At 37.1% G+C, this 15824-nt stretch overlaps 1 protein-coding gene across 3 annotated transcripts in view; it reads left to right on the top strand.

Moving 5' to 3' along the window:
- The window catches only part of Ppp4r3b (protein phosphatase 4 regulatory subunit 3B), a 57870-nt gene extending 43828 nt beyond the window's left edge, over positions 1–14042 (top strand). For 2 of the 3 annotated variants that reach the window (XM_059275214.1, XM_059275216.1), the window contains 4 exons: positions 1496–1635; positions 2013–2197; positions 4076–4278; positions 12520–14042. In XM_059275214.1, the coding sequence (XP_059131197.1) occupies positions 1496–1635; positions 2013–2197; positions 4076–4278; positions 12520–12615 (624 nt within the window). In that variant the 3' untranslated portion in view covers positions 12616–14042. The remainder of the gene's footprint in view (positions 1–1495; positions 1636–2012; positions 2198–4075; positions 4279–12519) is intronic. The other variant, XM_059275213.1, reaches the window with a different exon arrangement.
- Positions 14043–15824: the final 1782 nt, after the last annotated feature.

Below are 15824 nucleotides of genomic sequence, written 5' to 3'. Positions count from 1 at the left end.
GACATTTAAAAGTGAAATTAAAGTCTTGTAACTCATTTGCTCATTTTTCTTGGGAAAATGTTTTAGGATCATGTGTAGCATGTTGGACATTTCAAGCAAGGCATTCTTGTGATCTATTGTGAAACAGCAGTTTTCTATCATAGGAGTAGTAATATATGAATGCAGAAAATGGAAGTTTTTCTTTAGTAGAATTTTATACAAGATACTAAACAGTAGGATGGAATTTTAAAATTTTAAGGATGAGAGAACTGGGAAGTTAGAAGTAATCCAGCTGCCTTATGTTACAGTTCAGGAAACTGAGGCAACAGAAATAACTCCTCCTGGTGAAGCCTTAGGACAATTAAAAGCACATGCAGCAAATGCAGCTGTGGCCCAGCACTTTTTTCTCATGAGAAGAGTGAGAGCGAGCAGTGCACACATACTGGAGATAAGCTGATCACTACAGTCAGCACAACCAGTTCACCTCTTGTGCATCTAGAAATACTCGAGTCGTTTAATCAAGGAAATGGCCATGTGAAAAGAATGTGAAAGGGGAAAAGCTAAATCTCGTTCTCTTATTTTGTTTCTTACAAGTCAGACTTCTAATCATTTGCCGTTCTTATATGGAGTTTATTTAGCTAACTCATTTGTTTTTCTAAGAGTGGCCACTTGCCAGGAGTACAACTGTAGACGAGCTGAAGAGGACAGAATTTAGTTTAGCCTTGGAAGACAAGCAGCATAGTCGATTATCTCAGCTGCTCTCTGGTCTGCCTTTAGTGAGCTTTCTATGGGACTTAGATCAGTTTTTCCTTTAGCATTTTGGTAAGATGCTGATAAAATAAATTGGGTTTACACCTCTCTCCCAAAGCCTTTGATAGAGTTTACTTTTTTTTTTCTGAAAATTGATGTTTAATACACTGAATCTTCAACCTTAACATGTCTTTGTTCCATTTACAACAGTTTACTGCCAAAGTAGAAAATGTAGAGTTCCAGTTAAGTAGCTTATCCTGTTTGTATATACAATAAAATGAAAGGAATCTGCTTGTTATCTACTTAGATAGGACTTACCCTACTTTGACAGCAGTTAAATAGGAAATCATTAACATTTACTGAACATGTGGACTTAACAGTTGTTTTCTAATAAGCTCTTAAGGCCTAAATTTTGTCGTTTTGTAAAATGAGTATAACTTATTTCATAGGATTGTGAGAATCATATATAAAATTGTAAAGGTGTTCTTTAAATTATGAAGTACTGTATAAAGCACTAAGACATACACTAAATCCATTGCTTTTCAAATGTTCTTATAGCCCCTAAAGGGCTCCAGTGAACTGCCTCTCCTTGTCCAAGTTCTCTGTGGAGTCCTGTCCTGGCTCATGTATAAGGAATCTAGGACATTTATTTTTAGAAGGTGATTTTGAAAAACCTTTTTTGATCAACTTTGGAACTATTCAAGTTTTTTTTTTTTCTCAACAAGTATTATATTGTTTTATAAATATGAATTTATTGCCTATACAGGAAGATATCAAGTCTCTTACTGCACATATAGTCGAAAACTTTTATAAAGCACTTGAATCGATTGAATATGTTCAGACATTCAAAGGATTGAAGACTAAATATGAACAAGAAAAAGACAGACAAAATCAGAAATTGAACAGGTATTGTTTAAGTGTATTAACATTTGTAGAAAGCAAAATTAAATATGAAATTGTCCACAGTTTAGATCTTAACATGTGAAATATACTATTAGCATAGCCTTTTATAGTTAGGTCAACTGTCCTTCCTGTCCCTTCTATTATATGATAACTTGATACTGTATGTAGTAACTCAAGATGGATTCCTAATTTAGTTTACAACATGCATAAACATTTGAAGAGATCTCTGACTACATCTTACATGATGACTGAGATAATTTTAATGTACTATACATCATAACTTAAAAGTACATTAGTTCATCCTGGTATTTATCCTTCTCAGATTTATCTGGTCATGACCTTGTAGTCATTAGTCAATATCAGTAATATATTTCTTACAGTGTACCATCTATATTGCGTAGTAACCGATTTCGCAGAGATGCGAAAGCCTTGGAAGATGATGAAGAAATGTGGTTTAATGAGGATGATGATGAAGAAGGAAAGGCAGTTGTGACACCAATCGAAAAATCTAAGACTGAAGATGATTTTCCAGATAGCTATGAAAAATTTATGGAGACTAAAAAAGGTACTGAGATCCTGAATGTTCATATAGTACTGCCTCTGTCTTCTTAAAACAGCCTGAATTTGATCCTTAGCACTGCACACACACACAAACTCATAGTAATAATTAACCTTTACTTGTTTGGGAAAATCTGGCCAAGGTTTGTAAAACAAACACAAGAATCATATGCTGAATCATACTCTTTTAAAGTAATCCACATTTTCCAAAATATTTTAGATGTTTATATTTAAAAATGTTTTCCTTGAAAGATATTTTTGATGCTATTCATTTGGGGTTTAAAAAATTTCAGTTTATACTATTATTTAAAGCGAAGTCTGAATGTGTAGCCTTGTTCTGACCTAGAACTCACTGTTACCCAATCTCAGCTTCTCAAATGCTGTGATCACTGTGTATGCCACCACACCCGTCCTCAGTTAGCAGTTTGTTGTCTATACTCTCTGAGCAGACCGGTCTTGGCTTTGTTTCTTTACAAAAATGAATTTCATTGAGTATTTTCATTATGATTGAATTGTTTGAGTGCTTCTATAATTAAGTAACTGAGACTATACCAAGAGATGTTTAGAAAACTCTACCTCTGATATTTACAGCCTGACCAAATTGAGCTCAAAGAAGTAACTTTGCTTTTTGAAAGTTCTGCTGTTATTAAAGTTGCTTAAAGATATAATGGGGGAAGCTGGGCATGGTGGCATACACCTGTAATCCCAGCATTCTTGGACTGAGGCCATAGAAGCACAGTGAACTCAGTCAGGCATACAAAGACCCTGTCTCCAAAAAAAGCAAAAACCCTCCCCTAACCTCAGCACTCAAGAGGTGGAGGCAGGAGGATTAGAAGTTGAAAGTGATCCTCAGCTACAAAGCAAGTTTGAGACCAGCCTAAGGCACATTAGACACTGCCTCAAAGGGTGAAGGGGTGAATTTTCCTTCTTGTTGTGTAGAACTAAGATATTGCTTGTATCTTTCAAGAGAAATACTCATTTTAATTCTGTGTCCTAAAGAACACTGATCTGTAAATACCTTTTGAATGTTTAATAAAAATTTGTGTTGAAAGGCAAAATTATCTCTTGGACGTATTTTGAATGTGACATAGTCTATAGGCATCTCTTCTTAGAAAACTCATTCAGTTGACTTAGTACATTTTCTTTCAGCTGTTCTCCAGTCTGACTCATTTCCTATTCGTGTGTGCCATGCATTCCACACAAGGGAATTATTGGTGTTCTAAAGAACATTATTTACTTTTTTATTTATGTAATTGCTAGAGCTTGAACTCAGGGCCTTGAGTGTGTTTGGCTAGAGTTCTGCCTCTAAGCTATATATCCCCATCCTAGAACAGGTGCTTTTCATTTTTTAGCAAATTATTTTTCTTTCAGTCTGTAGAGATACTGCCCTCAATATTGTCAAAAGAAGCAGAAAGGCCTGCTTAAGTATTTCATCCATTGTTGAGTGCATGCTGTTAGGAAATGTGTTCACAGAATATTAACCAGACTTGAAACGGGTTTGGACACTTAGACTATAAAAGAAATAAGTGGACACTTATACTAGAAGAAATAAGTAAAGGAATGTGGAGTTTTTAGGGAGTAAGTTGTCTTGAGGCACTTGAAGTGGTGACTTGTAAGAGGGTCAAGAACTCAGAGTCAGTGAGTGGAAGACAGTAAGAGAACTCAGACTGCGAATAACTTTCCAAGTAAACACTGAGTTAAAGCAGTATACCTTCTACTGTAAGAAGGTTGGTTCTGCTCTGTGAGGTTCCTTAGGTCATGACCAACAGGAATATGTACATACCTTGTACTCTTAGAAAGCAGAGACAGAGTTATATGATGCCACTTTGACAAGTGTTTTGATTTAGCAGTATTTAATACAGACTCCATTTTACTTTTGCTTTAGCAAAAGAAAGTGAAGACAAGGAAAACCTTCCCAAAAGGACATCTTCTGGTGGCTTCAAATTTACTTTCTCCCATTCCCCCAGTGCTGCTAATGGAACAAACAGCACAAACAGTAAGTCTGTGGTGGCTCAGACAACACCGGCAAGTTCTAATGGGTCTTCTTCCAAAACTACAAACTTGGCTGCATCAGTAACAGCCACTAAGGTATGTGAAATAAGCACTACACACAAACTTTGCCTTTTCCATCTGTAAAACTACTCTGTTTAATCAAGATGATTAGATAAAAATTTCAAAGATGAAAAAGTTATGTTGTCCTCAGAACTTGACTCCCAACATCATTTGCAAACTCTTAAGTTCACCTTGCATATCACAGAAATTTTAGAATAAACATTTTTTTCTTCTGTTGTTAGGACTTTTTGGTCATTTTATTTAGCTAAAAGTCCTAATATATGTGAGCATATTCTACCTCCCTGCCCAAGCACCAGCCCTATATTGTGGCATTTAAGTTGGTTCCATTACCTCACTGGTCTGTTAGTGCTACACTTTAAAATATTTTGTTGAATAAATTATTAATGGAATGTCTTTATACACACTGTTAAAATCCTCTTCAAAGGTCTGTACCAGTTTTTGTTCCTGTGAGCAGTGTATGAGTATACCTGGTGCAGTATATCATTAACAGTGTTGTGAAAATTATTGTTAATCTCTTCACCAGTTGGGTAAGGGTATGTGTGTGGTATCTCTTTCCCCAGTATGTATCTACTGACAGTAGTAAGGTTGAATTTGCTCTTCTGTGTTTTGTCTGTTCATAGTGCCTTATAAAATTGGTTTATATTTTTCTTAATTTGAATGATTTTTTTTCAGTTAAGAGTATTAGCCTTTCTATAAATTTCATAGCAAATGTATTTCTCATTGGTTTAATGTTATAAACAAGTTTATATTTCGAACTTCTTCATTTGTGTACCTTTTTTAAACTTTCACAGTTTTCATTATATGAAACCATCCTTTTCCCCCTAGAAAAGGCATAATTAGCTTTAAGAAGTATAAATACAGGACAATTGTTGGTATAAGGGTAGATGAACAAATATAAGGATATATTAACATAGTATAAAACCAAACTTGATTCAGTCTGAGCACTAACATTGTTTTAGTTAGGGTTTCTATTGCTGTGAAGAGACACCATGACCTTGGCAACTCTTATAAAGGAAGACATTTAATTGGGGTGGCTCCTTTACAGTTTGAGAGATTCAGTCCATTATCATGATGGGAAGCATGGCAACATACAGGGAGATGTGGTGCTGGAGTAGTTAGCTGAGAATCCTACATCTTGCAGGCAATAGGCAGTCAACTGAGACACAGGGTGTTATCCTGAGCAGAGGAAACCTCTCAAAGCTCACCCCCCCACAGTGACACACATCCTCCAACAATGCCATACCCACTCCAGCAAAGCCATACATCCTAATAGTGCCACTCCCTATGAGATTATGGGGGCCTGTTACATTCAAACAACCACAAACATTTAAAAAATTAAAAATGAGCACTCAGGAGACAGAGGTAGTCAGATCTCTGTGAGTTCAAGGCCAGCCTAATGTACAGAGCAAGTTCCAGGATAGCCAGGGATTCACAAAGAAACCCTGTCTCAAAAAAAAAAAAAAAAAAAAAAAAATTAAAAAAATAGCCAGCATAGTGGCAGGCTTCCTTAATCCCAGCACTCTACAGAAAGAGGCAGAAGCAGGTACATTTCTGTGCTTTTGAGGCCAACCTCGTCTACTTAGTGAGTTCTAAGTTAGCCGGAGATACATAGAGAGACCACTTAAAAATAAATAAGATAGGGCTGGAGAGATGGCTCAGCAGTTAAGAGCACTGGCTGTTCTCCCAGAGGTCCTGAGTTCAATTCCCAGCAACCACATGGTGGCTCACAACCATCCGTAATGAGATCTGGTGCCCTCTTCTGGCCTGCAAGCATGCATGTAGGCAGAACACTGTACACATAATAAATAAATAAATCTTTAAAAATAAATAAATAAGATAAAAACCATAAAAGAAGATCCAACTAAAGAGAATGTCTGAGTTTAATGTTTAACAGAAATACGTATATAAGCTCTTGATTAAAGCTCCCATAAAGTTGTATCTTCGGTGAGATCAAGCATTTTCTTTTTTCTATTTTTCCTTTTTGGTTTTCAAGACAGGGTTTCTCTGTGTAGCTCTGGATATCCTGGAACTTGCTCTGTAGACCAGGCTGGCCTTGAATTTACAGAGATCCTCCTGTCTCTGCCTCCCAGGTGCTGAGATTAAAGGAATGTATCACCCTACTGCCTGACTACATTCTGTGTTTTCTTCTCACTAAATAACCTAGCATTTAACAGTCTCATAATCTCAGCACTTTGACCAGTTTTCCATTCTGGTTTGCAGCTTAGTTTTTTACAGTGTGTGATATCTTATCAATGGGGTAGACAGCCAATAGCATGGCAAATGCCTGTGGGTTTTGTTTTTTTGGTTTGTTTTTTTTTTTTTTTGGAGGGGGGCGTCTTAGAAGCCTCACCACTCATAAGGAATGTAGTTCAACCCTGCTACTGGGACCTCAACCATTGCCCTAAACATATCTCCTCTCTGTCTTAGACTGTATCTCTCCTAGAACCCAGCTCTCTGTACTCTTTCTTGACTTAATGCTTCATTTTTATGTAGTATATCATGAGAGGTAAAACATGAGACCATACAGGTATGAAAATGTTATTGTTCTAGCCTTCTTGATTGACAGTTGGAATACAGTACAGAACCAGAATGACAGGCCTCTCTAAGGTCGAAGCTTACTGCTGTAAAGAAATTCAAAGACATTTCTTATTCCTCAGCTCTTTTATCTTTTTCCTAAAAACATTGTGGGTTTTAGTCTTATATTCTGAAATTAAACATTTATTCTTCAGTTTTAGAACATTTTCTATTCCTTTTTTATTGGATTATATTTTCTGTTTGATTAGCTGAGCTACTAATTAGCCAGCTGCTTTCTTGAGTTTAATTTCTTATCTTCCAAATAATTTTTTTCAGTAACATGAAAGTACAAATGTACTTTTTACCTCATTGATGCCAAAATATATTTGTTCTACATCTTCTGGAGCAATAGATAAAACTAGTGATATTCTTAGAAAGCAAAGACTCTCATCAGTATAGAGTTTCACACCAAAAATGGATGCATACACAGAAGTAAATTTAATTAGTTCACAAACTTATAACAAATTATGGCCATATTTCTAAATAGTAGCTGATTCTTCATCAATAGTGGCCTCTAATTTTAGAATCGGTGTTAACTGCTACAGTTGAAGGCTGCAAAGGTATCAGCTACTAGTGAAATTAATATGAATGCTATAAAAACACAATGTATTTCCATTGTTTAGTATAAAACATCCCATTTCTATGGGAAAGAATGTTTATAGAATCAGTTGAAAGAAGGTATAGTGAAGCATGCCTATAAGTCAAGCACTCTGGAGGCCAAGGTATAAAAAGCTCTGAGTTGGAATCTAGCCTGGGATACTATTGTAAAATCCTGTCTCAAAACAACAAAACCAGATTGAGAAGCTATTGGTAGATGCTAAAACAAACACTACTTCTGCTATAGAATAAAGGACACCGTATATATTACTTTTAGTAAGCTTTCCAAGTCAGAATGTTTAAAAAGACTGCAGGTAGAATTTAAAAAGATGAATAACTAACCCCTGTTATTATTACCACAGTTTCTTGCAGTTACAAGCATCATAGAAAAGTGAACTTTACATATATCATTTCTGATTGTACATTTGTCTGCAATAGAATTTGCATTACCCTATTTCCAAGTGCAAATACTCAATAAAATAGGAACAAATGGACAGTTTCTTAACATGCTAACACCAAAAGTTAGTTTTGTACTTAGGAAATATTAGGGATATTCCCACTTAAATCAGGAACAAGACAGAATGTTGCTGTCACTGCTATTATTTAACCATGATTGTAAGGTATTAGTGCATTTACTGAAACAACCAAAACTATCACTGTATAATTTCTTATTATATGGTAAAATGTGCTTGCATACTTCAAACTATAATTGATTATAATTTACTCTGTTGCAGGGAGAAAAAAAGATCATCCTCTTTTACAGTTAATTTAGTTTTTTTTTTTTTTTTTTTTTGACCCTTTACTCCTTATGTGCCTGGTGGTTATTGGATTTTCTTTCATATAAACAAAACAAAAACTAACCAGGCATGGTTGCACATGCCTATAATCCCAGCAGTTGGGAGTCTGTGGCAACAATGTTCCAGCTTTGAAGACAGTGTGTGCTGTATGCTGAGTTCCCATCTGCATGACAAGCTCTTGTCTCAAAACAAGAAAACACCCTAGAAGCTATGATTACCTGCCTCTGCAGTCCAAGCTATTTAGGAGGCTGTCAGGCAGAAGTATCATGAGTCCTGAAGGTCTCAGGAATTGGGGCAGGGGTAAGGTGGGGTGGGGAGTACTACAGAGGAGGAAGAATGGCAGGTTTTAAAAAAGGTGTGAGATAGTTCAATAAGAAAAATTGTTTTCAGGGCTGGAGAGAGGGCTCAGCAGTTAAAAACAGGACCCAGGGTCAATTTCTAGTACCCATATGTCAGCTCACAACTGACTGTAACTGTACCAATTCCAGGGTATCTGACACCTTCACACACATAAACATGCAGGCAAAACACCGATGCACATAAAATAAAAATAAATCACCAGGCGTGGTGGCTTATGCCTTTAATCCCAGCACTTAGGAGGCAAAGGTAGGCAGATCCCTGAGTTTGAGGCCAGCCTAGTTTACAAAGCAAGTTCCAGGACAGATAGGGCTGGCTGTTACACAGAGAAACCCTGTCTCGAAATAACAAAAATAAATTTTATTAGAAAAAAGAAAAATTCTTTTCAACAAATACTACATATTGGTTAACCACATGCAAGAAAGATACTCAACTCCTAACTCACTTAATACAAACTTAAAAGACCTAAACATAAATACAGAGATCTCAGAAAACAGGAATAAATAGCCATGACCTTAAATTAGGTAGTTATATATAATACCCAAAGCATATATGACAAAAGAAAAAAAGATGGCATCATGATCAGAAATTACACTGGTATTAAGTAAAAAGGATAGACCACCACATGAGTTGCAAAGCCTGTAAGAAGTTGGATCCAGAGCATATCAAGGACTTTTACCAGTAATCAAACTCCAAAGGACATACACAGACATTTCTCCAAAGGAAATAAATATACAAGTAACCTAAATAAGCACATGAGAAAATGTTTGGCATCATTACTGAGACAAATAAAAACAAAAGCACAGCAAAGAGCTGAAGGGATGGTTCATAGGTCAAGCGCTTGCTGTGAGAAAGAAGGTCTCAGAATCCCAGGAACATACACAAGGTGCCTTTGTTATGCCAGCATTCCCACTGCAATGGGAGGAGCCATGAGAATCCCCAGAAAAGATGATGCATGAGCAAAGGCTTGCTGTGAAAGCATGAAGATGATCTAGCTTCAGAATCCCAGGGACTCACAAAAGGTGCCCTTTGTTATTCCAGCATTCCCACTGCAAGATGGGAGGAGCCATGAAAATCTCCACAAGCTTTAGATCAGCTAGCATGGCATATGCAACAGCAGGCCACAGTCTCTGATGTAAAATAAGATAGAATATGAAGATCAACACCCAAGGTTGTCTTCTGCTCCCCTTACTACACACTGCACATGCCCCATGGCAGAAATGCTTATACTCATACACATTCCCCAAAGATTAAGTAACACAATAAGCAGTTCACACCCACTAGAATGGCTATAATTTTTTTTTAATGGACAAATGTTGGCTAGAATACAGAGAAATTGCAATCCATATTCATTGCTGATGGGGAGGTAACATGAAATAGCAGCTTTGGAACACAGACTAGTAGGCCCAATTCCCACTCTCCCAAAGCTAAACACATTAACTATAGGACCCAGCAAGCTGTTCCATTCCTACAGAAAAGTTGAAACAAGCTGTGTGTGAGCAGCATTCTGAAGACTGAAGTAGGATCGTGAGTTAAAGACCATCATGGACTACATAGCAATCCTATCTCAGAGAAACACTGAAAACACGTTGACTCTAAAATTAGTATGTGATTGTTGACATTATTATTCATAATGGCCAAAAAAAAAAAGTGGGACAACACAAATGCCTGCCAACTCATGAGTTGGGCCAATAGTGCTATTAGCCAGAAAAAGAAATGAAACAGTAATAAGTGCTACGACATACACTAGCAGTCCGTACAATGTATTACACGTTACATGAATTGCTGAGAATAAATCCTTCAGGGGTTGGGGGTGGAAGGCAAGTAGATCAGTGGTTGCTTGTACCCTGGAAAGAAGGAGCTATGGGGAATGGCAGTTAATGGGTTAGGGACGTTACTGGGGAGGAAGGTCGAAGATGTTACAAATTAGGAGGGATAGTTGTATAACATTGTGATACTAAAAATACTGAATTGTACGCTTGAGAGGGGTCACTCTACTGTGGACTTAAAGCAGTGATTTGCTTTAGACAGAGGAGCTTGCTTAGCTTAGTTCTTTCCCACTCAGCACCTACTCCCACCACCACCCTCCACTGACCTCACCATGGTGTTCATTTTTACAGCATAACTCTTTTGTTTCATCTGGGAAGTGTAGGCTTTGTGTTCTGAGAGAAGGCTTGGGGTTTTGGGGAGCTGGTATTCAGAGTTTAAATTTTCCAATTTTTCAGTCTGTTACTCTTTGCCTTAAGTACCAGATTTTTGGGAATTCATATTTCCTATAATTTCATAGCAACAGGAAAGGATTTCCTGGCTATCAAGAAACTGAATCTGTTTGGCCAGCTTGTCTTCCTCTTTTCCTCAGTGTTGTGATGTTTTTATTGCCTGCTCTGTTCTGGAGTCTTGGGATAAATCAGTTCCATTTGCATTTCTTTATCCCCTTGTATATGTTTAGTTCTTGTTTCTTCCAGTTATGCAAGTTACCTTGCCTCTAGTTTTTCTATTTAAAAAAAAAAATGAATTGGGAACTTTCCACTTTCTTCTCATTTTCTTTGTAGATCTGTATCTTTTAAATTTACTTTCATTTTAGATAATTTAAGGACATAGTAAATGATTATAAGACTTCCAGGAGCTTTAGTCACTGAATTCTCCTATACAAATGTAACAGCATTGAAACCCGAAATCAGACAATGAAATCAGTATGTCCTAACATTTAAGCCTTATACCTCTTTGTTTGTTTGTTTGTTTGTTTGTTTGTTTGTTTTTTGAGACAGGGTTTCTCCATGTAGTTTTGGAGCCTGTTCTGGATCTCGCTCTGTAGACCAGGCTGGCCTCGAACTCATAGGCTCTACCTCCCAAGTGCTGGGATTAAAGGCGTGTGCCACCGCCGCCCAACTCTCTTTCTAATTCAAACTTAAGATGTATGATTTAGCTAAGCTAGAATTAGGAATTTTCTAAATAATGCTTTCTTTAGTTCATAGACTGATAACTGCTTCTAGATGCTCAGAGTCCTTCTGACTGATATTACAGTGTTTCACTTATTCTTCGTTACTTTCAGGTATTTGTGTTTACATATGGAGCCACTTATGAAGGACAAGTTACTTTGATTGATTTGTTTAGCTTCCAGAGGTACAAAGGGTTTGAACTCAACAGTATTAGTAACCCCTTAACCTGTAGGTCATGCGTAAGTTTCATAGAATTGTTCCAAAATGAGCGCAATCCTGAAAATGCCTGCCGTTTTTTGCAGAGTGCCCAAACCCTGAAATATACCTCATCCTTATTTTTAGCCATTAGCTTTTCAAAACCATTTCTTGTTTCTATTATCTATCTTCAGCTATTTAAATTGTTCCTTAAAAAGTCGGTGGTAGCACATGACTTTAATACCAGTACTCGGAGGCAGAGGCAGGGGGAGGGGATCTCTGAGTTCAAGGCCAGCCTGGTCTACTGAGTGAGTTTCAGGACAGTCAGAGCTGTTACACAGAGGAATGCTGTCTGGGGTGGGGATAGGAATTATTCAATAGAATGAAAAAAAAAATGTATACTTTATAATGAAATAAACTTACGTAAAAACTAGAGACTTCTCAGATGAAGTGAGAGAAATGAACTAGTTTATGTCCAAGGTGCCTTTCATCTTTTTTCCAAGTGTTGTTGGTCCTACTGTTTGAAGTAGGGGGAAAGTCATTTTCCTAATAACATTTTGTTAAAGTGAATTCTGAAGGTTCATGAAAAAGCCAAGAAACAGCAGGACAGCTGAGGGTGGGACTGCCACCAGCAGTTCCTCTCTTCCATTCAGATGTCTAATATCAGATATGCTAATTAGAAAAATGCCTTTTAATATCTCTTACTGACTATATTTATACCATGCTGGTTTTCATGCTAATTTGGTTTTTTTTTTTAAGGTTACATGTGTTAAGGCATGTTTTTCATTCTTCAATAGGGGAGTTTGGTTGGCTTAGTGGACTATCCAGATGATGAAGAGGAAGATGAGGAAGAAGAATCATCCCCCAGGAAAAGACCTCGACTTGGCTCATAGAATACTTGCTGGGAGACTCCCAACACATGATGTTACTAAAACGCTGCAGCTGCTCACTGAGCTCAAGTCTGAAAGCTTTCTCATGGAACTCAACACACACACGAAGTAGCAGAGACTCAGTTATCAGATAGGAAAGTGTAGTTGTTTAAGAAAAACCAGGCTCCCCGAGAACTTAATTGTTTCCTACTGATTAAACGGTTTGCCTTTTGGGCTGTCCAAAATCAGAAGAGGAAGAAGAAGAAGAAGAAATGATTGTTGGAGCCTGGGTGAAAGCTTCCCAGTGAGTAAAGTCTCAGGTTTGGGGGAGGAAGGGTTGTTAATGCAGGGTTGCTTCAGGGGATCCAACCTATAGAACATTGTGAGACTTCAGTACCCAATAACATTGCTTGTATAATGGTGCTGGCCATGTTGTTTTAATCAGCTGCCTCTTTTTAAAAGAACTTTTTTATGTAAAACAAATTGAGCTGTCATTAGAAATGAAGTTACGTTGTTGGGACCATTTCTTTAAAGATTTCACAGAAGTCAGCCTTTGGTGTTTGACAGGACATATACCCTAGGTAACAGCATACCAATTTCTCTACACCAGAGACTTCCAGTACATAAAAACAAAAACAAGCTGGGTTCCAAATGGATAGTTTCCTTAATAGAACTTTCAAAGTTAGCACTTTTAGAGGTAACAGCAGTATTCTGAAATGGTCCTCTTCAAAACTCAGGAGTAGCTAGAAGAGGGTGTTCCCAGTACTCCCCCAGTACAGTCTTTCTGCTTTCTCAGTAAAGTTAGGTCTGGGTCTTCTGGGGCTGCTGACAAATTTATAGAGACCAATAAAGAATGGTGCTGAATTAAGTGGCATTTACTATCTAGAAGCCATTTTATCCTAGAGTCATGCAGCATAGCACGGGAAGCTTTTCCACAGACAAGGATGTAACATGAAAGCTGCTTTTTTAAGAGAGTAAAAAGCACATTCCATGTACGTAAATGAATTTAAAATAATTGAGGCAAACTATTAAGAGCTTTTATTTTTAGAACAGCAAGTTAATTGTAAATATTTTAATGTTAGTTTGCTCATCTATGATCTGAGATCATTGCTGAGGTGAGAAAAATGACCCCAAACTACAATTTAATGCATTGGGAAAAATAAAATTCCAGCTCCAGTCTTTCAATCAGCTCTGTAGTGTGTTGTGGGTCCATTTTTCCTGGAATAGCTTAAAAGCAGTTTCCTGTGTTGGAGATTTTGGAGTTAATTTTAATTTTGGCTATTGTTTGGAAAAGATGGGCTGTCTGTGTAGATATGAAGTATAGTTTTTCCATAAAACAGATGTTTATTTTGTATTAAAAATACCACTGTACTTGTTTTACACCATTTGTATACATGTGGTGATATTAATGTAAAATTTGAGAATTAAAATGTGACCCTGTAATTCCATGATTGAGACTTGTGTTTGTTTTGTTGTAAATATAAGTATATTCTATTTTTGAGATATGTCCAATTTACATTATCTTTTAAAAGCTTATAAAATCCATAAAGACTTGTTATAAACCACTAGGTCAGAAAGTCTTAAAAGTAAGAGTCAACCATAAATATTGCTTACAGGAGGTAAACGTTGGTCAAACATAACATCAGAGTACCACAGCATGAAGCCATTCTGACCTCTAAACAAAGGTGCACATACAGCAAGCCTCCATATCATAAGTGACCTGTGATACCTTCAACTAGCATCATTGACTTATATGATAGGCATTCTTCCAAGCAGGTGTTATCAAGCCTTTTCCATCATAGCACTTAGATTGCTTAGAATCTAAGCAGCCCTGACCTATAACTGTTCTGTTCCTATATAACTTCAAGTTCAAAGTGTCATCTCTGTACCTTATAAAGACTCTTTCGATTTTCCTTTCTGAGGAACTTCATACTTTTAAGTCATTATTATGGGAAAGTGTTTCTTATAGCAGAAATGAATGTTTTCTTAAAATACAAGGGCAACAGTTGTGTAATACATATGCTCACCTTCAAGATGAAAGGATCCTTGGAAGGCACAACTAGGAAGATTCCACATTAGCCTCTGTCCTAAGTGACGACCCTGATGCAGGCTGGGGTGCATTATCTCCACTCAGTTCAAGTCAGAGCACACATGTGTATGCCTTAGGTCCTAAAAATACCTGTAAACATGTACCTAATAAAAAGCTATTTTTAATAAAAAGTTGTGTGAAACAGATTGATGTGTTTTCATCACTGGTTTTTCTGAAGTTTGAAGGTTGGAGCTTAAAGTATAATTTTAGATTCAAGCAGATAAGATGAAATTTTAGAAAAACCCCAGTTGAGGCCAGCAAGATTGCTAAGTGGGTAAAGGAACCAAGCCTGTTTGATCCCTGGAACTCAACACAGTACAAATTGCCCCCTGACCTCCACAGGCACAATGGCATATGCATGCCCATATACATACAAAATGTCTGTTTAAAAAAAAAAGAAGGTTCGGTAACTAGAAAAAGGTGGGTATAAATTGTAACTAAGTTTTGGAAAGCAAGATCATTCTGATTACCTTTAAGCAAAGAGACTAGAATTTTTTTCCAGGGCCTTATAAAGACCAACTGGTAAGTAGCATTTTCCTCAACAGGTTTAGTCAGTCAGTTGATCCTTTTGTCTGTTTTCAGAACAACATTTATAGAAAAGGTTATAATTTTCTATATCTCCCACATTTATTTTACAAGGCTTGTTTGTCCTTTAAATATAAAGCTCTCTTACCTTTGTCCAAGATACTGCCTTTGGATTGCATCACACTGGGTAAACCTAAAACCACAGTAGTTCACCTGTCTTGCTGCAGCAGCCACACCTTTAAAAATGGAAGTTTCCAATTCCCCACAAGGCTTTCCACATAACCCTAACCTGCTGTCTGTCACCTTTCATATGCTAGCCCTCCTATTCACACATGTTCTGGTTCAGCTTCAAGGCATGTGTTTCTAAATTACTGTATACCCTCTTTTCTGTAAACACCTGATCAGTTTACAGCTTACTTGCCCAAGGCAGCACAGCCAGCCTGCCATGTTATCACTGCACTTTCCCCTTTTAATACTGCTCTTTAGGCCTTCAATAGCCCCACGAAAGCAGGAACCCTGTCTGTCAGTCTGGTTGACTACTATACCCTTGGTGTGTATCATGCTTAGCACAAACAGTGTCTAGTAAGGATGAATGAAAGCATGCACTATCAACTAATTT

Source organism: Peromyscus eremicus, chromosome 10, assembly GCF_949786415.1.
Source record: "Peromyscus eremicus chromosome 10, PerEre_H2_v1, whole genome shotgun sequence".
Classification (NCBI taxonomy): Eukaryota; Metazoa; Chordata; class Mammalia; order Rodentia; family Cricetidae; genus Peromyscus; species Peromyscus eremicus.
The sequence above is the reverse complement of the archived record's forward strand: the minus strand, read 5'-3'. Positions and strand labels throughout refer to the sequence as shown.